We start from the raw sequence: 15,827 nt of genomic DNA on the forward strand, positions 1-15,827 counted from the left end.
TTTTCTTTTGGTGGTATTTGATCTTTTTTATTTTTTGCGCTATAAACAATAAAAGATCAACAAATTTGAAAAAAAAACAATATTTTTTATGCTCTGCTGTAACACATATCCAAAAAAAAATATATAAAAAAAAAGTATTCATCGCAATAAGCGTATATTGATTGGTTTGTGCAAAAGGTATCGCGTCTACAAAATAGGGGATAGATTTATGGACTTTTATTTATTTTTATTGTTTTTACTGGTAATGGCGGCAATCTGCGATTTTTAGCGAGACTACGACATTACAGCAGACAAATCTGACCCCAAGTGACACTTTTTGGGGACCAGTGACATTATTACAGTGATCAGTGCTAAAAAAATGCACTGAACAATGTATAAATGACACTGGCAGAGAAGGGGTTAACACTAGGGGGCGATCAAAGGGTTAACTGTGTTCCCTGGGTGTGTTCTAACTGTGTGGGGGGTGGGCTCACTGGGACAACAAAGAGATCGCTGTTCCTGATCACTAGGAACAGCAGATCTAAGTATTGTCTCCTGTCAGAACGGGGATCCGTCTTGTTTACATAGGCAGATCCCAGTTCTGACTCTTTGTACCGAGATTGCGGGTGCGCACCCACAGTATCTATTGCATGAAACAATGTACGCCGTGTCGCGCAATAGAGCCACCATGGCGCAGTATATATGCGGTGGGCGGACTTTAAGAGGTGAAAAGCTGAATTCCGGGGAGGAAAACATTTATTCAAATGTATACTTCAATAGCCACACAGAATGTAAATCCATTTTGTGTGTACAAATACCTTTTGCAACCCCAAATATTACCATGTAAAAGTAGCAGTGCCATAATTACCGTGCTATACAGGGAGCAGAGCTGTGGGAGGAACCCAGCAGCTTCATCACTACTAGGGTTGTTCCGATACCACTTTTTGTAAGACCGAGTACAAATACCGATACTTTTTTTTAATGTCATGTGACAGTTTTCAAAGCACAATACAGACTAATGATATATTATTGGGGCACTGAAAGGCATTGATGGGGGCACTGAAGAGGAGGCACTAATAAAGCATCACCGATGGGCACTTATAGGATTAGGTGGCACTGATGAGGCGGCACTGATGGGGTAGCACTGATGAGGAGGCACTAATATGCAGCACTGAACTGGTGGTACTGATATGCACTGCAGCACTGATGAGCATTGATAGGTGGCACTGACTGATGGGCACTGATGAGGCGGCACTAATATGCAGTACTGACGAGTGGCACTGATTAGGCAGCACTGATGTGCACTGATAGGTGGCACTGACTGATGGCTGGCACTGATAGGAGGCACTTATGGGCACTGATAGGTGGCACTCTTGGGCACTGATGGACAGGCAGTGATTGGCAATTGCTGGCCTGGCATAATGCTATATGCTGCGACACCCATCTTGGTACACCTTGCACTTGGCTGCAGTAAGCAGCAGCAGACAGCTTGTTACACCCAGACCATATAGTTATATGGTCTGGGTATAACAAGATGTCCACTGCTGGCTTACTGCGGCTGAGTGCAAGGTGTACCAAGATGGGTGTCGGGATATTCAACCTCTGACAGAGACACGGAAAGTCCCTTCCGTTACGGAATGTGACGACCCCGGTCACAGATTCTGATGGAACATGCGGCTGCGCCCTGCACCCCTGCCCCGGCCAGCTTACCTTCCGCTGCTGCCAGCCTGTTGAGGACTCGCTCTCTGCTCCGCACTCTCCGCCCACTGACTTCCGGTTGCGAACAATGCTGCCTCTTCATTGCCAGGTATCAGATTAGGGGTCGGGAGCATTTGTGCGAGTACAAGTACTCGCGCAAATGCTCGGTATTGGCACTGATACTAGTATCAGTATCGGGCAACCCTACCCCCTACTGCAGAAAACTACAGGAAAACTACAGGATAGGGCAAAGATAAGTCATTGTAAACAAAGAGAGCGCAGCAGTGACTGGTCTTTGTTGCAGGAATCCTGCACAGATCTGGAGGAAATACACAAAGTACAACAAGAATCAAGTAACAATACACACAAATCTTGTATTCAGACATATTTTTCTTAGCTCAGAGTTCAGCTTTACATGAAACATTAGGCATGCAGCAGATCCTGACCATGTTAAAACTAAGGCTTCTGAGCATTTAGCGCCAGTGCATAGGGCCAAGGCCACTGATAGGGGGTTACCAACGGGCCTCCTGTAAATGGCCCGGGCACACAGGGGGGCCAGGACACCAGGGGGATCGGTGTGGTAGGACAGGAGGACAATTATGTTTATGTCTCTCCCTCCAGCAGCTGAAAGCCGGTTTCTCCCCCTCTCCCTCTTGCCGGCTTTCAGCTGCTGGAGGGAGACACACAAACATAATGCATTGTTCTGTAATTGTCCTCCTGTCCCACCACACTGATACCCATCCCTGTGCTGTACATAACTGATTCCCCCCATGTGTGCCCGGGTAACCCCTCGTCACCCCGTAGTGAGCTTCCGTTTTCTGCCAGCTGCTGCGGGTGCACAAGCAGATGTAGAGTGGGGGAAAAGCCCAGTAAATATGTAATTTACCGCCCCCTTCTTTTTCTGAATTGGACACAGTGAGTGATTGGTACTAAGCATAGTAAATTGTGTTTACTATGCTTCAGTTTATGAAAAGGTAGGAGACTCTGTCTCCTGTTCATTCATCTTCAGTGCAACTGAGGCTACAGAGAGAGGAATTAAAGAATTTGCGTCCTCAATTCCTTTCTCTCACAGGTCAGATGTTAGGGTTCTGTTTAGACCCCTGATATTTCATCCAAACCTCTTCCCCTCAACAGCGTTGTAAAAAAAATAAAAACTGTAAAAAATAAATAAAAATATTTTAAAATTAAATTTTTTACATTTTTTTGGTAATTTGGGGTAGGGCCCTGTTAGGTAAGCTGTACGGAGCCCTTTGAATGGAAGCCCTGCATGGGGGCTCTGATGTTTAGCTGGACAGTGCATTTAGTGGTACTTATGTTTAGGGCAGTATGTGCCCAGGGATGAATGCGTGGACGCTTACTGCCCTAAATGTTAGTACCACTAGGCAGGGCTGCTGTTAAAAATCACAGGGCCCCATACAATCTACCTGACAGGGACCCCCCTTCCCGGCCGAAAGCAACTGAGGACATAGATTTATCAGTCTCTTTCCTTGGAGCCTCAGCTGCACAGATGAATGAATAGGAAGCGCTCTGAAGCTTCCTGCTCATTCACAAACTAAACTAGTGATGAATGGACATAGGAGTGATTGGTACAAATCGCTCAATGTGTTCATTCGGGAAAGGAAGGAGCCAATAAATGACATATTTGCCGACCCCTTCCCCTGCTCTCTATCTGAAACATCTCCTTTCGTGTCTGCAGCAGCTACTGACAGGAGAGGAGGGAAGCTGGAAGCGCTGTAGGGGAAAGGGCCAAACGGGGGGCCCAGACAGCAGATGGGAGGGGCGCACATCCTAGGACCAATCCCCCTGCATTGCAGCCAGGGGGATGAAGAGAAGCTGGCAGCTCTGCAGGAGGAGGCAGAAGAGGATTGGTGGCTGCAGTAAGACAGTACAGCCGAACCTCCTTCTCAGCAGGTGCCTGGGCCCCCCTGTTGAAATAATAGGGCTCAGACTCAGTACAGGAGGGCTGGCTATACTCCCTTATCAGCGACCCTGTCACTAGGTGCACCGTCCAACCCCATCCAGCTGCAGCAGCTATTAGCCTTTGATAAAGTTTAACAGCTTGCCTGTAGCAGGACTAAAAGCCAGCCTGCATGAGGCCAAAACCTACCTGATAACATTGGACAATGTCCGGCTGTGACGGCTGTGTGGCTTCTTCCTGTGTGGTAGGTGGAAGGGTCTACCTACCTTCTCCCTGTGTGGTAAGTGGAAGGGTCTATCTTCCTTCTATCTGTGTTGTAAGTAGGATGGTCTACCTCCCTTCTTCCTGTGTAAAGTAGTTAGTGGAAGGGTCTACCTCCCTTCTATCTGTGCGGTAAGTGGAAGTGTCTACCTTCCATCTTCCTGTGTGGTAAGTGAAAGGGTCTACCTTCCATCTTCCTGTGTGGTAAGTGGGAGGGTCTACCTACCTTCTTCCTGTGTGGTAAGTGGGAGAGTCTATCTTCCTTCTATCTGTGTTGTAAGTGGGATGGTCTACCTCCCTTCTTCCTGTATAGTAAGTGGAAGGGTCTACCTCCCCTCTGTCTGTGCGGTAAGTTGAGGTGTCTACCTACCATCTTCCTGTGTGGTAGGTGGAAGGGTCTACCTACCTTCTTCCTGTGTGGTAAGTGGGAGGGTCTATCTTCCTTCTATCTGTGTTGTAAGTGGGATGGTCCACCTCCCTTCTTCCTGTGTGGTATGTGGAAGGGTCTACTTCCCTTCTATCTCTGTGGTAAGTGGACAAGTCTACCTCCCTTCTGTCGGTGTGGTAAGTGGAAGGGTCTACTTCCCTTCTTCCTGTGTGGTACGTGGAAGGGTCTACCTCCCTTCTATCTGTGTTGTAAGTAGGATGGTCTACCTCCCTTCTTCCTGTGTAAAGAAGCTAGTGGAAGGGTCTACCTCCCTTCTATCTGTGCGGTAAGTGGAAGTGTCTACCTTCCATCTTCCTGTGTGGTAAGTGAAAGGGTCTACCTTCCATCTTCCTGTGTGGTAAGTGGGAGGGTCTACCTACCTTCTTCCTGTGTGGTAAGTGGGAGAGTCTATCTTCCTTCTATCTGTGTTGTAAGTGGGATGGTCCACCTCCCTTCTTCCTGTGTGGTATGTGGAAGGGTCTACTTCCCTTCTATCTCTGTGGTAAGTGGACAAGTCTACCTCCCTTCTGTCGGTGTGGTAAGTGGAAGGGTCTACTTCCCTTCTTCCTGTGTGGTACGTGGAAGGGTCTACCTCCCTTCTATCTGTGTGGTAAGTGGACGGGTCTACCTTCCATCTTCCTGTGTGGTAAGTGGGAGGGTCTACTTTCTACAGTCACCTGATAAATGCTACTGTTGTATGAAGGCACCATAAACTGGGAAGAGCAGTGACCTAATATATGGGAGGCAAAGTTTAAATGACCCCTCTTAAAACCTTTATATCTGTATTTCCTCCAAAACATCTGGTGCACTTATCAGTCAGACTAGAATGTAAAGGGTTACCTCTCGGCCACGGGATGACATTTCCACATTGCACATAATGTATGACTTTTCCCGGTTTCTTAAAAGCTGTTTAGTGCGAGGCCGGCATCAATATTGTATGAGCTTTCCTTTATCATTTAGAGTTTTATGGTGCATTAAGCTTCCTTACCATGTAGCTGTGTGATCTTCTTTGCTGATGGACGCCTGTTGTGGCAGTTTAGCCCAAAGTACCATGCATGTTTCTATTTCTCTAAAATTGTTTCCCTGGAAATGACTCTTACACAATAATTATTGTTGGAAATTACAGAGCAGAATTTAAATGTAAGCTTAGTCTTCTGATAAATTAGGTGTGGTAGGACAGGACAGTGAAATCATCAGATTGTATAGGGGCCATTGTCTGATTTGTTCCCTTATTGCTGTGTAGGTCTTCAGTATTCAGTTGGGGGAGATTTGTAAAGAGTCACTTGAGATTTTTCTGTTCTATTCCTATTACTTTCCATGTAGCTGTGTGATCTTCTTTGGTGATGGACGCCTGTTGTGGCAGTTAAGCCCAAAGTACCATGCTGTTCTATTCCTATTACTTTCCATGTAGCTGTGTGATCTGCTTTGCTGATGGACGCCTGTTGTGGCAGTTCAGCCCAAAGTACCATGCATGTTTCTATTTCTCTAAAATTGTTTCCCTGGAAATTACTCTTACACAATAATTATTATTGGAAATTACAGAGCAGAATTTAAATGTGAGCTTAGTCTTCTGATAAATTAGATGTGGTAGGACAGGACAGTGAAATCATCAGCTTTGTATAGGGGCCATTGTCTGATGTGTTCCCTTATTGCTGTGTAGGTCTTCAGTATTCAGTGGGGGGGGATTTGCACTTGAGATACTTGAGATTTTTCTGTTCTATTCCTGTAATTTGTTCTTTAATTGTGAAACATGAACTATATGCAAGATTTTAAATACACGGATAATACATTTAACAGAGCTGTTTGACCTACCAAAGTGTTTATATTTTTGTTCATCCAATCCTGCTTGACCTCATGAAGCAAGAGCTTCATGAGGTCATCTTTCTGCTCTCTCCTCCTAACAGCATGCTCCTTATCATTACGTTTGCATGCAGTACACCTGATTGGCTCTCAGTCTTGACCTTCCCTCTCATACTCTGAGTGCTGCTGTACAATTGCAAGATAAGTTTGCACTTATACAATCTTACTAAAATATATGGAATGATTTGCATACATTGCTGCACTGGTTTGTTTCATTTGTTGTTGTCTCATATGCCTAGAATATGAGATTGTAGTGCCATGGGGATTGTAATCCTTGGGCATAACTACAAAAAGGGTATTTTGCACAGGAAATTGAATCATTCTGCCATTTGTGTCCAGCTGGATATGTTGAAAAATGACTTTACAGTTGTTCATGGAGTGGCCTACTGGCTCTATGTGAAAATTCCATGGGCTATAGATTATTTTTTTTTACAATTCTCTCCCAGCTATAAAACAGTTTCCATCTGTGGTTTAAACATCAGATTTACAGGGTAAGGTGGACTTGAACTTTAATACATTCATTCTAATGGCAATAAAGAAAACATTGACAAATCTTTCTTTTCTTTTCTGTTCTTTTCTATAGCAGAGTACGGAGATACCACAGTCATCCTGACCACCTTGACCACTTACCTTCAGCGTACATTTCTCTCTGTACGGGATGTCATACTACAAGCTTGAAAAACTTATGTTCCATTTCGCTACAGTATTAACTGCTTCAGTTCTCCTGCTTGTCCATATGATTGGTAATTCTAAGAGACAGGTTCTCTTGCTGTTTGGATCTGATACAACTGCACCTCTGCACTACAAATATTCTGTCCTGCCTTGCAAGAAAACAGCATCCATTAATACTGAAGGCTATTTATCTTAAAAAAAAAAAAACAGGCCTGTTTTGGGGAACAGATGTGTTTCGTTAAAAGGGGAAGTCCATCCAAAATAGATATTGCAGTTTTTGGTGGATCTTGTCACACCAAATCACTCATTGGCTATATATATCTCTTGCTGACATTGGTAGCAGGAACTGTGCCCAGTTCTGACATATGTCACTTGTATTCCAAGTAGGTGTCTTTGTCGCTACTAAAATGTTCATATATTTCACTTTGGGGCTCCATGCACACTGGCTTAAAAAACGTTGCTTCTTCAGGAGTTTTGTGTTCTGCCTGTAGAAGCAGCTCAATGCTATCCTGTGTCTATGCACATTAAAGAGGCATATTTTGAGCTCAACATTTAGAGGCAGAAAAAAAAACCTTTTGATTTGCGTTTCTGATTGGAGCTCACTGGCAGAAAAAACGTAAAACTCTCCTAAACTAGTCTAAACTTTGTACAAAAAATGCTCTATATGAGCGTTTTTTACTCCCAAGAGAAAAGACGTTTTTTTTTAAGCCCAGTGTGCATGGAGCCTAATGCCGTGTACACACGAGCGGACTTTCCGGCAGACTTGGTCTGGCGCACTGGACTCCGTTGGACAATTTGATCATGTGTTGGCTCCAGCGGACTTTTTTTTTCCCCCAAAAGTCAGACCTAGAAATAAAACATGTTTCAAATCTTTCCGACGGACTCAAGTCTGGTCAAAAAATCCGCTCGTCTGTACGCTAGTCCGACGGACTAAAACTGACGCTAGGACAGCTATTGGGTACTGGCTATCAACTTCCTTATTTTTGTCCGATCGTATGTCATCACGTACAAATCCGTCGGACTTTTGTGTGATCGTGTGTGTCCAAGTCCGTTCGTTTGAAAGTCCGGCGGACCTATGCTGCAAAGTCCATCGGAAAGGATGTTGGACCTAGTCCGTCGAAAAGTCCGCTCGTGTGTACGCGGCATAAGAAGTACTTTCTTGATTAAGCTTGAGTAATGATCCTATGTGGGTGGGACACAAATTGGAAATAGTGCAAAAAAGTTGGGACATAAAAGGGGTCATGCACTGGTATAATACATTACAGAGTACCTTTTAAGAGTGTCTGCGCCTTCTCCTCTATGGAGTGTTGGATGTGGTGAGACAGTTGCAATGGGGTTGATTTACTAAAGACAAATCGACTGTGCACTCTGCAAGTGCAGTTGCTCCAGAGCTTAGTAAATGAGCAGAATCTCTGCTGACTTTCCTCATCCAATCATGTGCAAGCAAAAATGCAGTTTTTTTAAATTTTTCTTGCACATGATTGGGTATTCTTTGCAAAGTGAAGCCTTACCTCATTTACTAAGCTTTGGAGCAACTGCAAAGTGCACAGTCTATTTGCCTTTAGTAAATCAACCCCAGTAAGTACATGAGTGACCGAACACACTTATGCCGCGTACACACGACTGGACTATGGCATACTTGGTTCGTTAGACCGGAGTCCGTCGGACAATTCGATCGTGTGTGGGCTCCAGCGGACTTTTTTTCCCCAAAAGTTCGACGGACCTAGAAATGAAACACGAGTCCGGTCGAAAAGTCTGCTCGTCTGTATGCTAGTCCGATGGACAAAAACCGACGCTAGGGTAGCTATTGGCTACTGGCTATGAACTTCCTTGTTTTAGTCCGGTCGTACATCATCACGTACGAATCCGTCCGACTTTGGTTGATCGTGTGTAGGCAAGTCCGTTCATTTGGAAAGTCCGTCGAAAAGTCCGCAGGACAAAGTCTGCCGTAATGTCTGCTCGTGTGTACGCGGCATAAGAAGTATATTTATAAAAAATGACAGAGCTATTCACCATGTGAAACTGCACGTATATTTGGTCTGTGCAAACTGGGCCAAAATTGAATGTTATTTTCTCTTCAGGTCGAGTGAATCAGGAAAATACTGCATTATGGCTCATGATAGAGCTCATGATCATAGGAAACACATACTTATTTATTATGATCATCATCTCCATCAAGGGGCTATAATGCAGTATTTTCCTAATTCACTTTATTGTGTAGAAACTAGTAACATTTGACCTGAAGAGAAAATAATGTTATAACTTTTTGTTTTGCCTCATTCTCACGGAATGAAAGTACAAGCATTTTCACAGAACGGATAACTCTGCAATTTTTTTTTTTTTATAAGTTGCCTCCTTAGTGTCAAAATAGAAAAGATCAGGAGGCACAAGCTGCCCTGTTACTGGCAGGTCTCAAGAGATATATAAATAGGGGTATTTAGCAGACTGGCATTCACTTATAACTGAAAAATCAGTTTGAGGTGAATTTTTAATCCAATCTCATAAGGTAATCTCTGGTTGTACAATCTCCTCTACATTTAAACAAGTCTTTATAGTGCAAGGGCCTGCCCTGGCTGGTTATAAATTCAATTGTTAGCTCTATAAGCTGGCTGTTAGCCTTACAAGGATTGATCTGATGAAATTATAAAATAATTATATTGCCATCCTAATCAAAGCAATCCTTTTTTTCCCCCCTAAATAAGCGTTTTAATGGCTCTCCATCAATTTTCCAGTTGAGAAGGTGAAAGCAATCAGATGGGCTGAATAATTCCAGTAGTTTTCCAGGTGATCATGTGGTGTATGGAGCAATGAATCCCCTTTTGATTTTCAATAACCTTTTCTAATAATATGCATATCCATAGCAAAAGGTCCCAAACAGAGCACACCTAGCAAAGCCAGCTTAAAGCTGCTCAACCAGCTTCATCAAAAGCCACACCTCAACGCGTTTCACCTTATCCACAGGGCTTAAAGGGATTGTAAATCTTCGTTTTTTGTTTTTAAATAACAAACATGTCATACTTCCCTCCACTGTGCAGTTAGTTTTGCACAGAGTGGCCCCGATCATCCTCTTCTGGGGTCCCTCAGCGGAGCTCCTGGCTCTTTCCCGCATCGAGTGTGCATGTCGGAGAAGCGCTCTCCTTGGTGGACACCCGTGCGGGCGCGCTCCCGAGTCCTGCATCTGTGTTCATTTACACAGAATGCAGGACTCGGCCCCGCCCCCCCGGCTGCGCGTCATTGGATTTGATTGACAGCAACGGGAGCCAATGGCTGCGCAACTATCAATCTATCCAGTCAGGACACGGGACACCAGCTAGAGATGGTGTGCTCGTTCCCAGCCGGAGGATGACAGCGTTCAGGTAAGCAAAACTGGGGGGCTGCAGCACTACAGAAGGTTTTTCACCTTAATGTATAGAATGCATTAAGGTGAAAAACCCATGAGGGTTTACAACCCCTTTATTAATGGAAGCCAGTTTTTGAATAATGTTTTGAATTGTGAACTGTGTATTTACTATTTCTGTTGCATTAAATAATTGCTTTAAACACCAATTAAAACGATCAGATTGAATGGTCAATTGCATGAAAAAAAAAAGAAATAAACAATCCCTGTATGGCCAGCATGAAGGGGATTGCACAATCAGATTGTAACATGAGTTGATACTTTTAAACCCAAGCCTGAGAAACTCATAGACAATATTAGAAATTCCTAATCCATATGCATTTTATGTACAGTATATACTGTATTAAGGTGCCGGTGTCCAAAAACAGCCCTGGTAGGTAGATTTAGGGACGGTATCTAAAATGTAGACATTTTGCACACAGCAATTAGTTTATTGCATCTTTTTTTCCCATCTAAATCTCCCAACCCATTGATATCCTGAATCTTTTAAGACTTGAGCCTTCTGATTCATGGCTGTCCTTGTACTCCAGGGTCTGTTTACAGGGAGAAGTATGATAGAATCAGTTTAGCTTTTAGTTTTATTGTGCACTAAAAACTGACAGCTGGATATGATGCTATGGGCATCAAGGATTTTTTCCCCATTTAGCTCAAAGCTTTAACATGAACCCATGCTTAGTCCATGCAGCGCAAACTGACTGGTTCACTTATTTTCTCTCCCCTTCCCACCTTTGCTTTGCAAAAGTAGAATGTGTAAAAAAAGCTATTAGCTGGTCTGATTGGAGCTGATTGTAACAGTCATCCAGCCTCCTTATAGGCCGCTCAGGCACTCTTTTCTGCATTGCTGGAGGAAAAAAAAAGTCACATGCTCTCCCCATAGGCGTGCGCACAGGGTGTGCCAGATGTGCCTGGGCACACCCTAATCACCCCATGCACATTAGCTTTATCGCTCTGTGTGCCAGCAGGAAGATGGGAAAGATCTTCCTCTTACTGGCTCTGCCATAAGGAGAAGTGTTTACGCACTTCTCTTTCACTGTGCCGGCTGGGAGATCAATGTGCCTGGGTCATATATATGTAGTCACATAAACACACACGTAGATTTGAGCTTTAGAGTGCACACCGTAATACAATAGACTGCGTACACCTATGGCTGTCCCATACACGGAAGTATGCTCACCAAGGGGGTCTACAGAGCAGCAGGGGATAGACTAAATACTGAGTATTAACGGGGTCATTTGAGTGAACCTAATAATTGCCATGCATGACCAGAGTACAGGTATACTATTAAAATTGTTTGATTTTAATTTCAGGCCTGAAAAATAAAGTCTGTCCTATTAACGGTGACATACGTGACCTATACCTACATAGCAAACCTTTGAAATCAGACACACTGGCTGTCTACTCTATAATCTCTTAAATATCTCAGATACCAGTGAGTGTTCATTCAGAGATATAGACAAGCATAGAAATGTTCCAGGTAAGCTGCCTCCATGGACACAACTTACCCTCAGAACAGTGCTAGTTTTTATCTTTTTTCTTTTGTAGCTATTTAAAGCTGAACTCCTGCCAGATATAAAATGCACAAATGAATGCAGCTCTGTAATCAACATATCATTAAATGTATTTTTTTTTAACTACACTAATTGTGTATACCCAAATCTGATTTAGTATCAGCCTCTTGCAATCCCCTGTACAGCAGAGTTCAGAGAGGTGGATAAGGAAGCAGCACAAGAAGCCAATCACATGTGCTGTAGTGCAAGGTGCACATTGATAGCAGGAGAGAATAGAGTGACAGAGATGAACCAATTAGAGCTATGCTTCTGCTTTTACTATCCATTAACAGGCTGGAGGAGGGATAAGACCTGTAAATGTTCCTTAACAGCAGAAAAAAATCAGGTCTTCTCCTCCGCCTTCCGACAGGGCTGTGTGGTTGGGCAGTGCTGTGGTAATTCCAGCACTGGGTGTACAGAAATGTAAATCCATTGGCAGGCAAGACAGCTTTCATGTATGTATTTTATCTGTGTTTAGCTATTTGCCTGGAGTTCTTCTTTAGCTCAATAGCTAAACCCCTATAGTTACCATTTATAGTTCTTAATGATTCTTAATCTAGCCTACAATAATTCAGCTCAGTGAGTTTGGAGGTTTTGGGCAAAAATGAGTCCCTCCCTAGGTACACTGGAGCATTAGAGGGGGTCACACAGCAGAGGATCATGTGACAAGAGACTGCTGCCTTATCCAGATACAGTGTGAACAACCTGAATCATATGGTTTCAAGAAATCATGTCAGACTCAAGTGGAGGCAAACTGACTGTATCACAGCAATATTTTCTGAATTGCATTAGCAATTGACTGCTAGATTTTACATGTTGCCTTTTATTTTATTTATTTTTTATTTTTTGTAGACATGTTGCTCTTTAAAAAGTGTACAAAGAATATAGGACAATGCAAAAGTCCTTGAATGCTCAACCAAAGGAACGTAGTAATGTTGCACATACAGTATTATCCAATCAGGTGTTTTATTTTATTATGCCTGCACTACAGATATATCACCTGCATTCTTATTTGAAAACCAATGAATAGCCTTGATACTTGATCCTTGTTATTTATTGTGTGCATTTTCCAGGATTCTCTGTTATAATTAAAGATCTCTACACCACTACAGATATTGTTCCAAAAAGTTGCCTTTAGAAATAGATACTATAATGTTTGTTTTTTCCTGTGAACATGGGTTCACTTTAAAGCGGACCTGTAGGGTTTGCTTATTGCATACTGACCCACAGGTACTGTGGGGAAAAAAACAGATATTGGGAAAGTACATTTTAAACTTTTTTTTTTGTTTTTGCATTTTGGTGCAAAGTTTGCTTTAAAGCCTAAGTTTAGTCAACATAAGAAGAAAATAAATCAGCACAAGGGACATTACTTTCAATCAATGTGATGTGTCCCTTGTGCTTCTGGCTGGTTGCTTTAGTTGAAATCTTCCATCCTCTGATACCCATCCCGCCTACCCCCGCCGCCGTAGTTTACAGCGGTACAGCGGAGGATTAATAGAGCTGTGGGACCTGTCCTATGCATTCATCAAGAGTACCTGACTATGCCCACCCTTTCTGTTCACCTCCTCCATTCACAAAAGCCATACTATAGCTTCTATGAATGAAAAGTACTCTATGACTGGAGGAGGCAGACCTTTCATTCATTCACCTGTCACCCGGTAGAAAGGGCGAGCATAGTCAGCACTATTGAGGAGTGCATATGACAGGTCCCTCAGCTATATTACCCCAGCCATACTGAAAAAACACATTGACTGGGGTGGGGGATGAAGTAGACCATTGACTGTGTCTACTTCATCTCCAGTTCTGGTGGTGGTCGCTTTTTTGAGAATAGGCAGTGCCAGGATAGAGGGTCATGCCAGGTTAGGGAGGGGGAAACAGGAACCTAAGAGGCAACAGACTGCACATAGTTATAGAACACCTATACACTACAAGCACCAACATCACAAGGTATAGTGAAAAATGTGCCCCTGTACTGTACTTTACTGTTTACATTGTCCATGTCAAGACTCCATGGATTGTGGTAACATGTTTTAGCACAACATGTGTCAAAGCGGGTCCAAGTACACCCTAGAACACTGTACAGTAGCAGTCAATGTGCCCAAATAGCCCAGAGACCACCCACTAATGCGCTTCACCACATCTGACTATATGAAGATTTCTACAAATAAGCCAGATGAGATGAAACGCATTAAAGTGGGTGGTCTCTGGATGGGGACTATGCCTGTGGTAATCCAGATCTTTAGTATGTAATTGGTGTGCGGCTGCCTTGCTTTTTTCCATGAGAGGTTTTCGTTGGATACATTTGCAACTACATGTAGAGACACTTTTTCTTGTCAAAGCCCCTCTGCAAATTGTGGTCCCTCTGCACTTTGAACAGGCTTACTAGGAAATAGTCCTATCGTCTTTGAAGGTACAGCACACACCAGAAGCCCCAAACTCACTTAAAGCAGCTGAAGACCCCCAGAATGGGTCTGCACCAAATCCAAGAAAGCAGAAATGGCAGCAACCCAGATCAATTTATAACTAGCAAAAGAAAATCATGCAGGGTCAGCGTCTACTCTCTTGACTGAGGTGCAGGCTCAGAAATGACAGAGACATGTAAACTCTGTTGCCTGTGCAGTTCTTGGCACAGATCATCCGCTGCCGCAGCCTCTCATCTTGACATGCTAAAAAGTTGCAATATTGCAGTCTAATCATTGAGGGAAAGGAGACTGAGGAAATGCTTCCTATTGTATACAGCACGTTACATGTGTTGGTGTGCTGCTATGCCATCCATTGTGAATGGCACCCTAACGCACCCCCATATGTTGCATTGCTATAAAATTCAGCCTGCCCTATTTTCACTTCTGAGAAAGAAAAGCAATCATCTGATCCAAAAGGAATGCCGCTCCTAATTGGGTGAATATTGCCACAGCCCTAATCATATGTAAATATCGGGAACATATATACAATGAGCACTAATAAGCAAGTACTCTTTGCATCTAAATTGGTCATAGGGCAAAATCTCGATGTGGTGTCAGAAGGAAAAAAAAAACAATTACTATGATGCGTTTGTATTGTGACCCATAATTGGCCCCCATAATAAAGCAGAAGTCTCCCCTATAATGTTAGTTGGGTGGATGGAAGTAGACAAAAAACTTACTAGGATCCTAGCATAGGCGTGTGCACAGGGGCGCACCCTAATCACCCCGTGTGGTGCAGATTCCCCCTACTGCACGGAGCCCCCCCTCTCCCCCCCCACAGGGGGATATTTCAGGATGGAGAGCTGGGGAAGGGGCCAGTAAATATGTCTTTATTAGCCCCTTCCTTTTCTGAATAAACACAGTGAGTGATTGTTACCAATCATTTAATGTGTTCATTCATATCTGAAGCATAGTAAACTGTGTTTACTGCTCTTCAGTTTGTGAATGAACAGGAAGCCGCTCAGCACAGAGTACTTCCCATTCATTCACTGTCCAGTGCAGCTGAGGCTGCAGAGAAATGGACTGGGAAATTTCTGTCCCCAGCTCTTTTCTCTGTCTCAAAAGTTTTATTACACATTTTATTACATTTTAAAATGTTTGTTTACTTATTTAGATTTATTTATAAGAGTGTGTGTCTATGCATATGTTCACTATATTACCAAAAGTATTGGGACACCTGCCTTTACACACACATGAATTTTAGTGGCATCAAAATCTTAGTCCGTAGAGTGCAATATTGAGTAGGTCCACCCTTTGCAGTTATAACAGCTTCAACTCTTCTGGGAAGAACTGTGGACTAGAGGACCTGGCTCACAGTCTCCTCTCTAATTCATCCCAAAGGTGTTCTATCGGGTTGAGGTCAGGACTCTGTGCAGGCCAGTCAAGTTCCTCCACCCCAAACTTGCTCATCCATATCTTTATGGACCTTGCTTTGTACACTGGCTCAAATCAATTGGTGGAGGGGGGATTTTGGTGTGGGATTGTTTTTCAGGGGTTGGGCTTGGCCTCTTCATTCCAGTGAAGGGAACTCTTAAGGCGTCAGCATACCGAGGCATTTTGGACAATTTCATGCTCCTAACTTTGTGAGAACAGTTTGGGGATGGCC

The 15,827-nt window shown here is 43.4% G+C and overlaps 1 protein-coding gene across 3 annotated transcripts in view; it reads left to right on the forward strand.

The window, feature by feature from the left end:
* Window positions 1–14,838, forward strand: part of CCDC9 (coiled-coil domain containing 9) — a 140,351-nt gene extending 125,513 nt beyond the window's left edge. For 2 of the 3 annotated variants that reach the window (XM_073599010.1, XM_073599012.1), the window contains one exon: window positions 6,727–14,838. In XM_073599010.1, the coding sequence (XP_073455111.1) occupies window positions 6,727–6,756 (30 nt within the window). In that variant the 3' untranslated portion in view covers window positions 6,757–14,838. The remainder of the gene's footprint in view (window positions 1–6,726) is intronic. The other variant, XM_073599011.1, reaches the window with a different exon arrangement.
* Window positions 14,839–15,827: the final 989 nt, after the last annotated feature.

The sequence above is a fragment of the Aquarana catesbeiana genome, linkage group LG09, assembly GCF_042186555.1.
Source record: "Aquarana catesbeiana isolate 2022-GZ linkage group LG09, ASM4218655v1, whole genome shotgun sequence".
In the NCBI taxonomy this organism is placed as follows: Eukaryota; Metazoa; Chordata; class Amphibia; order Anura; family Ranidae; genus Aquarana; species Aquarana catesbeiana.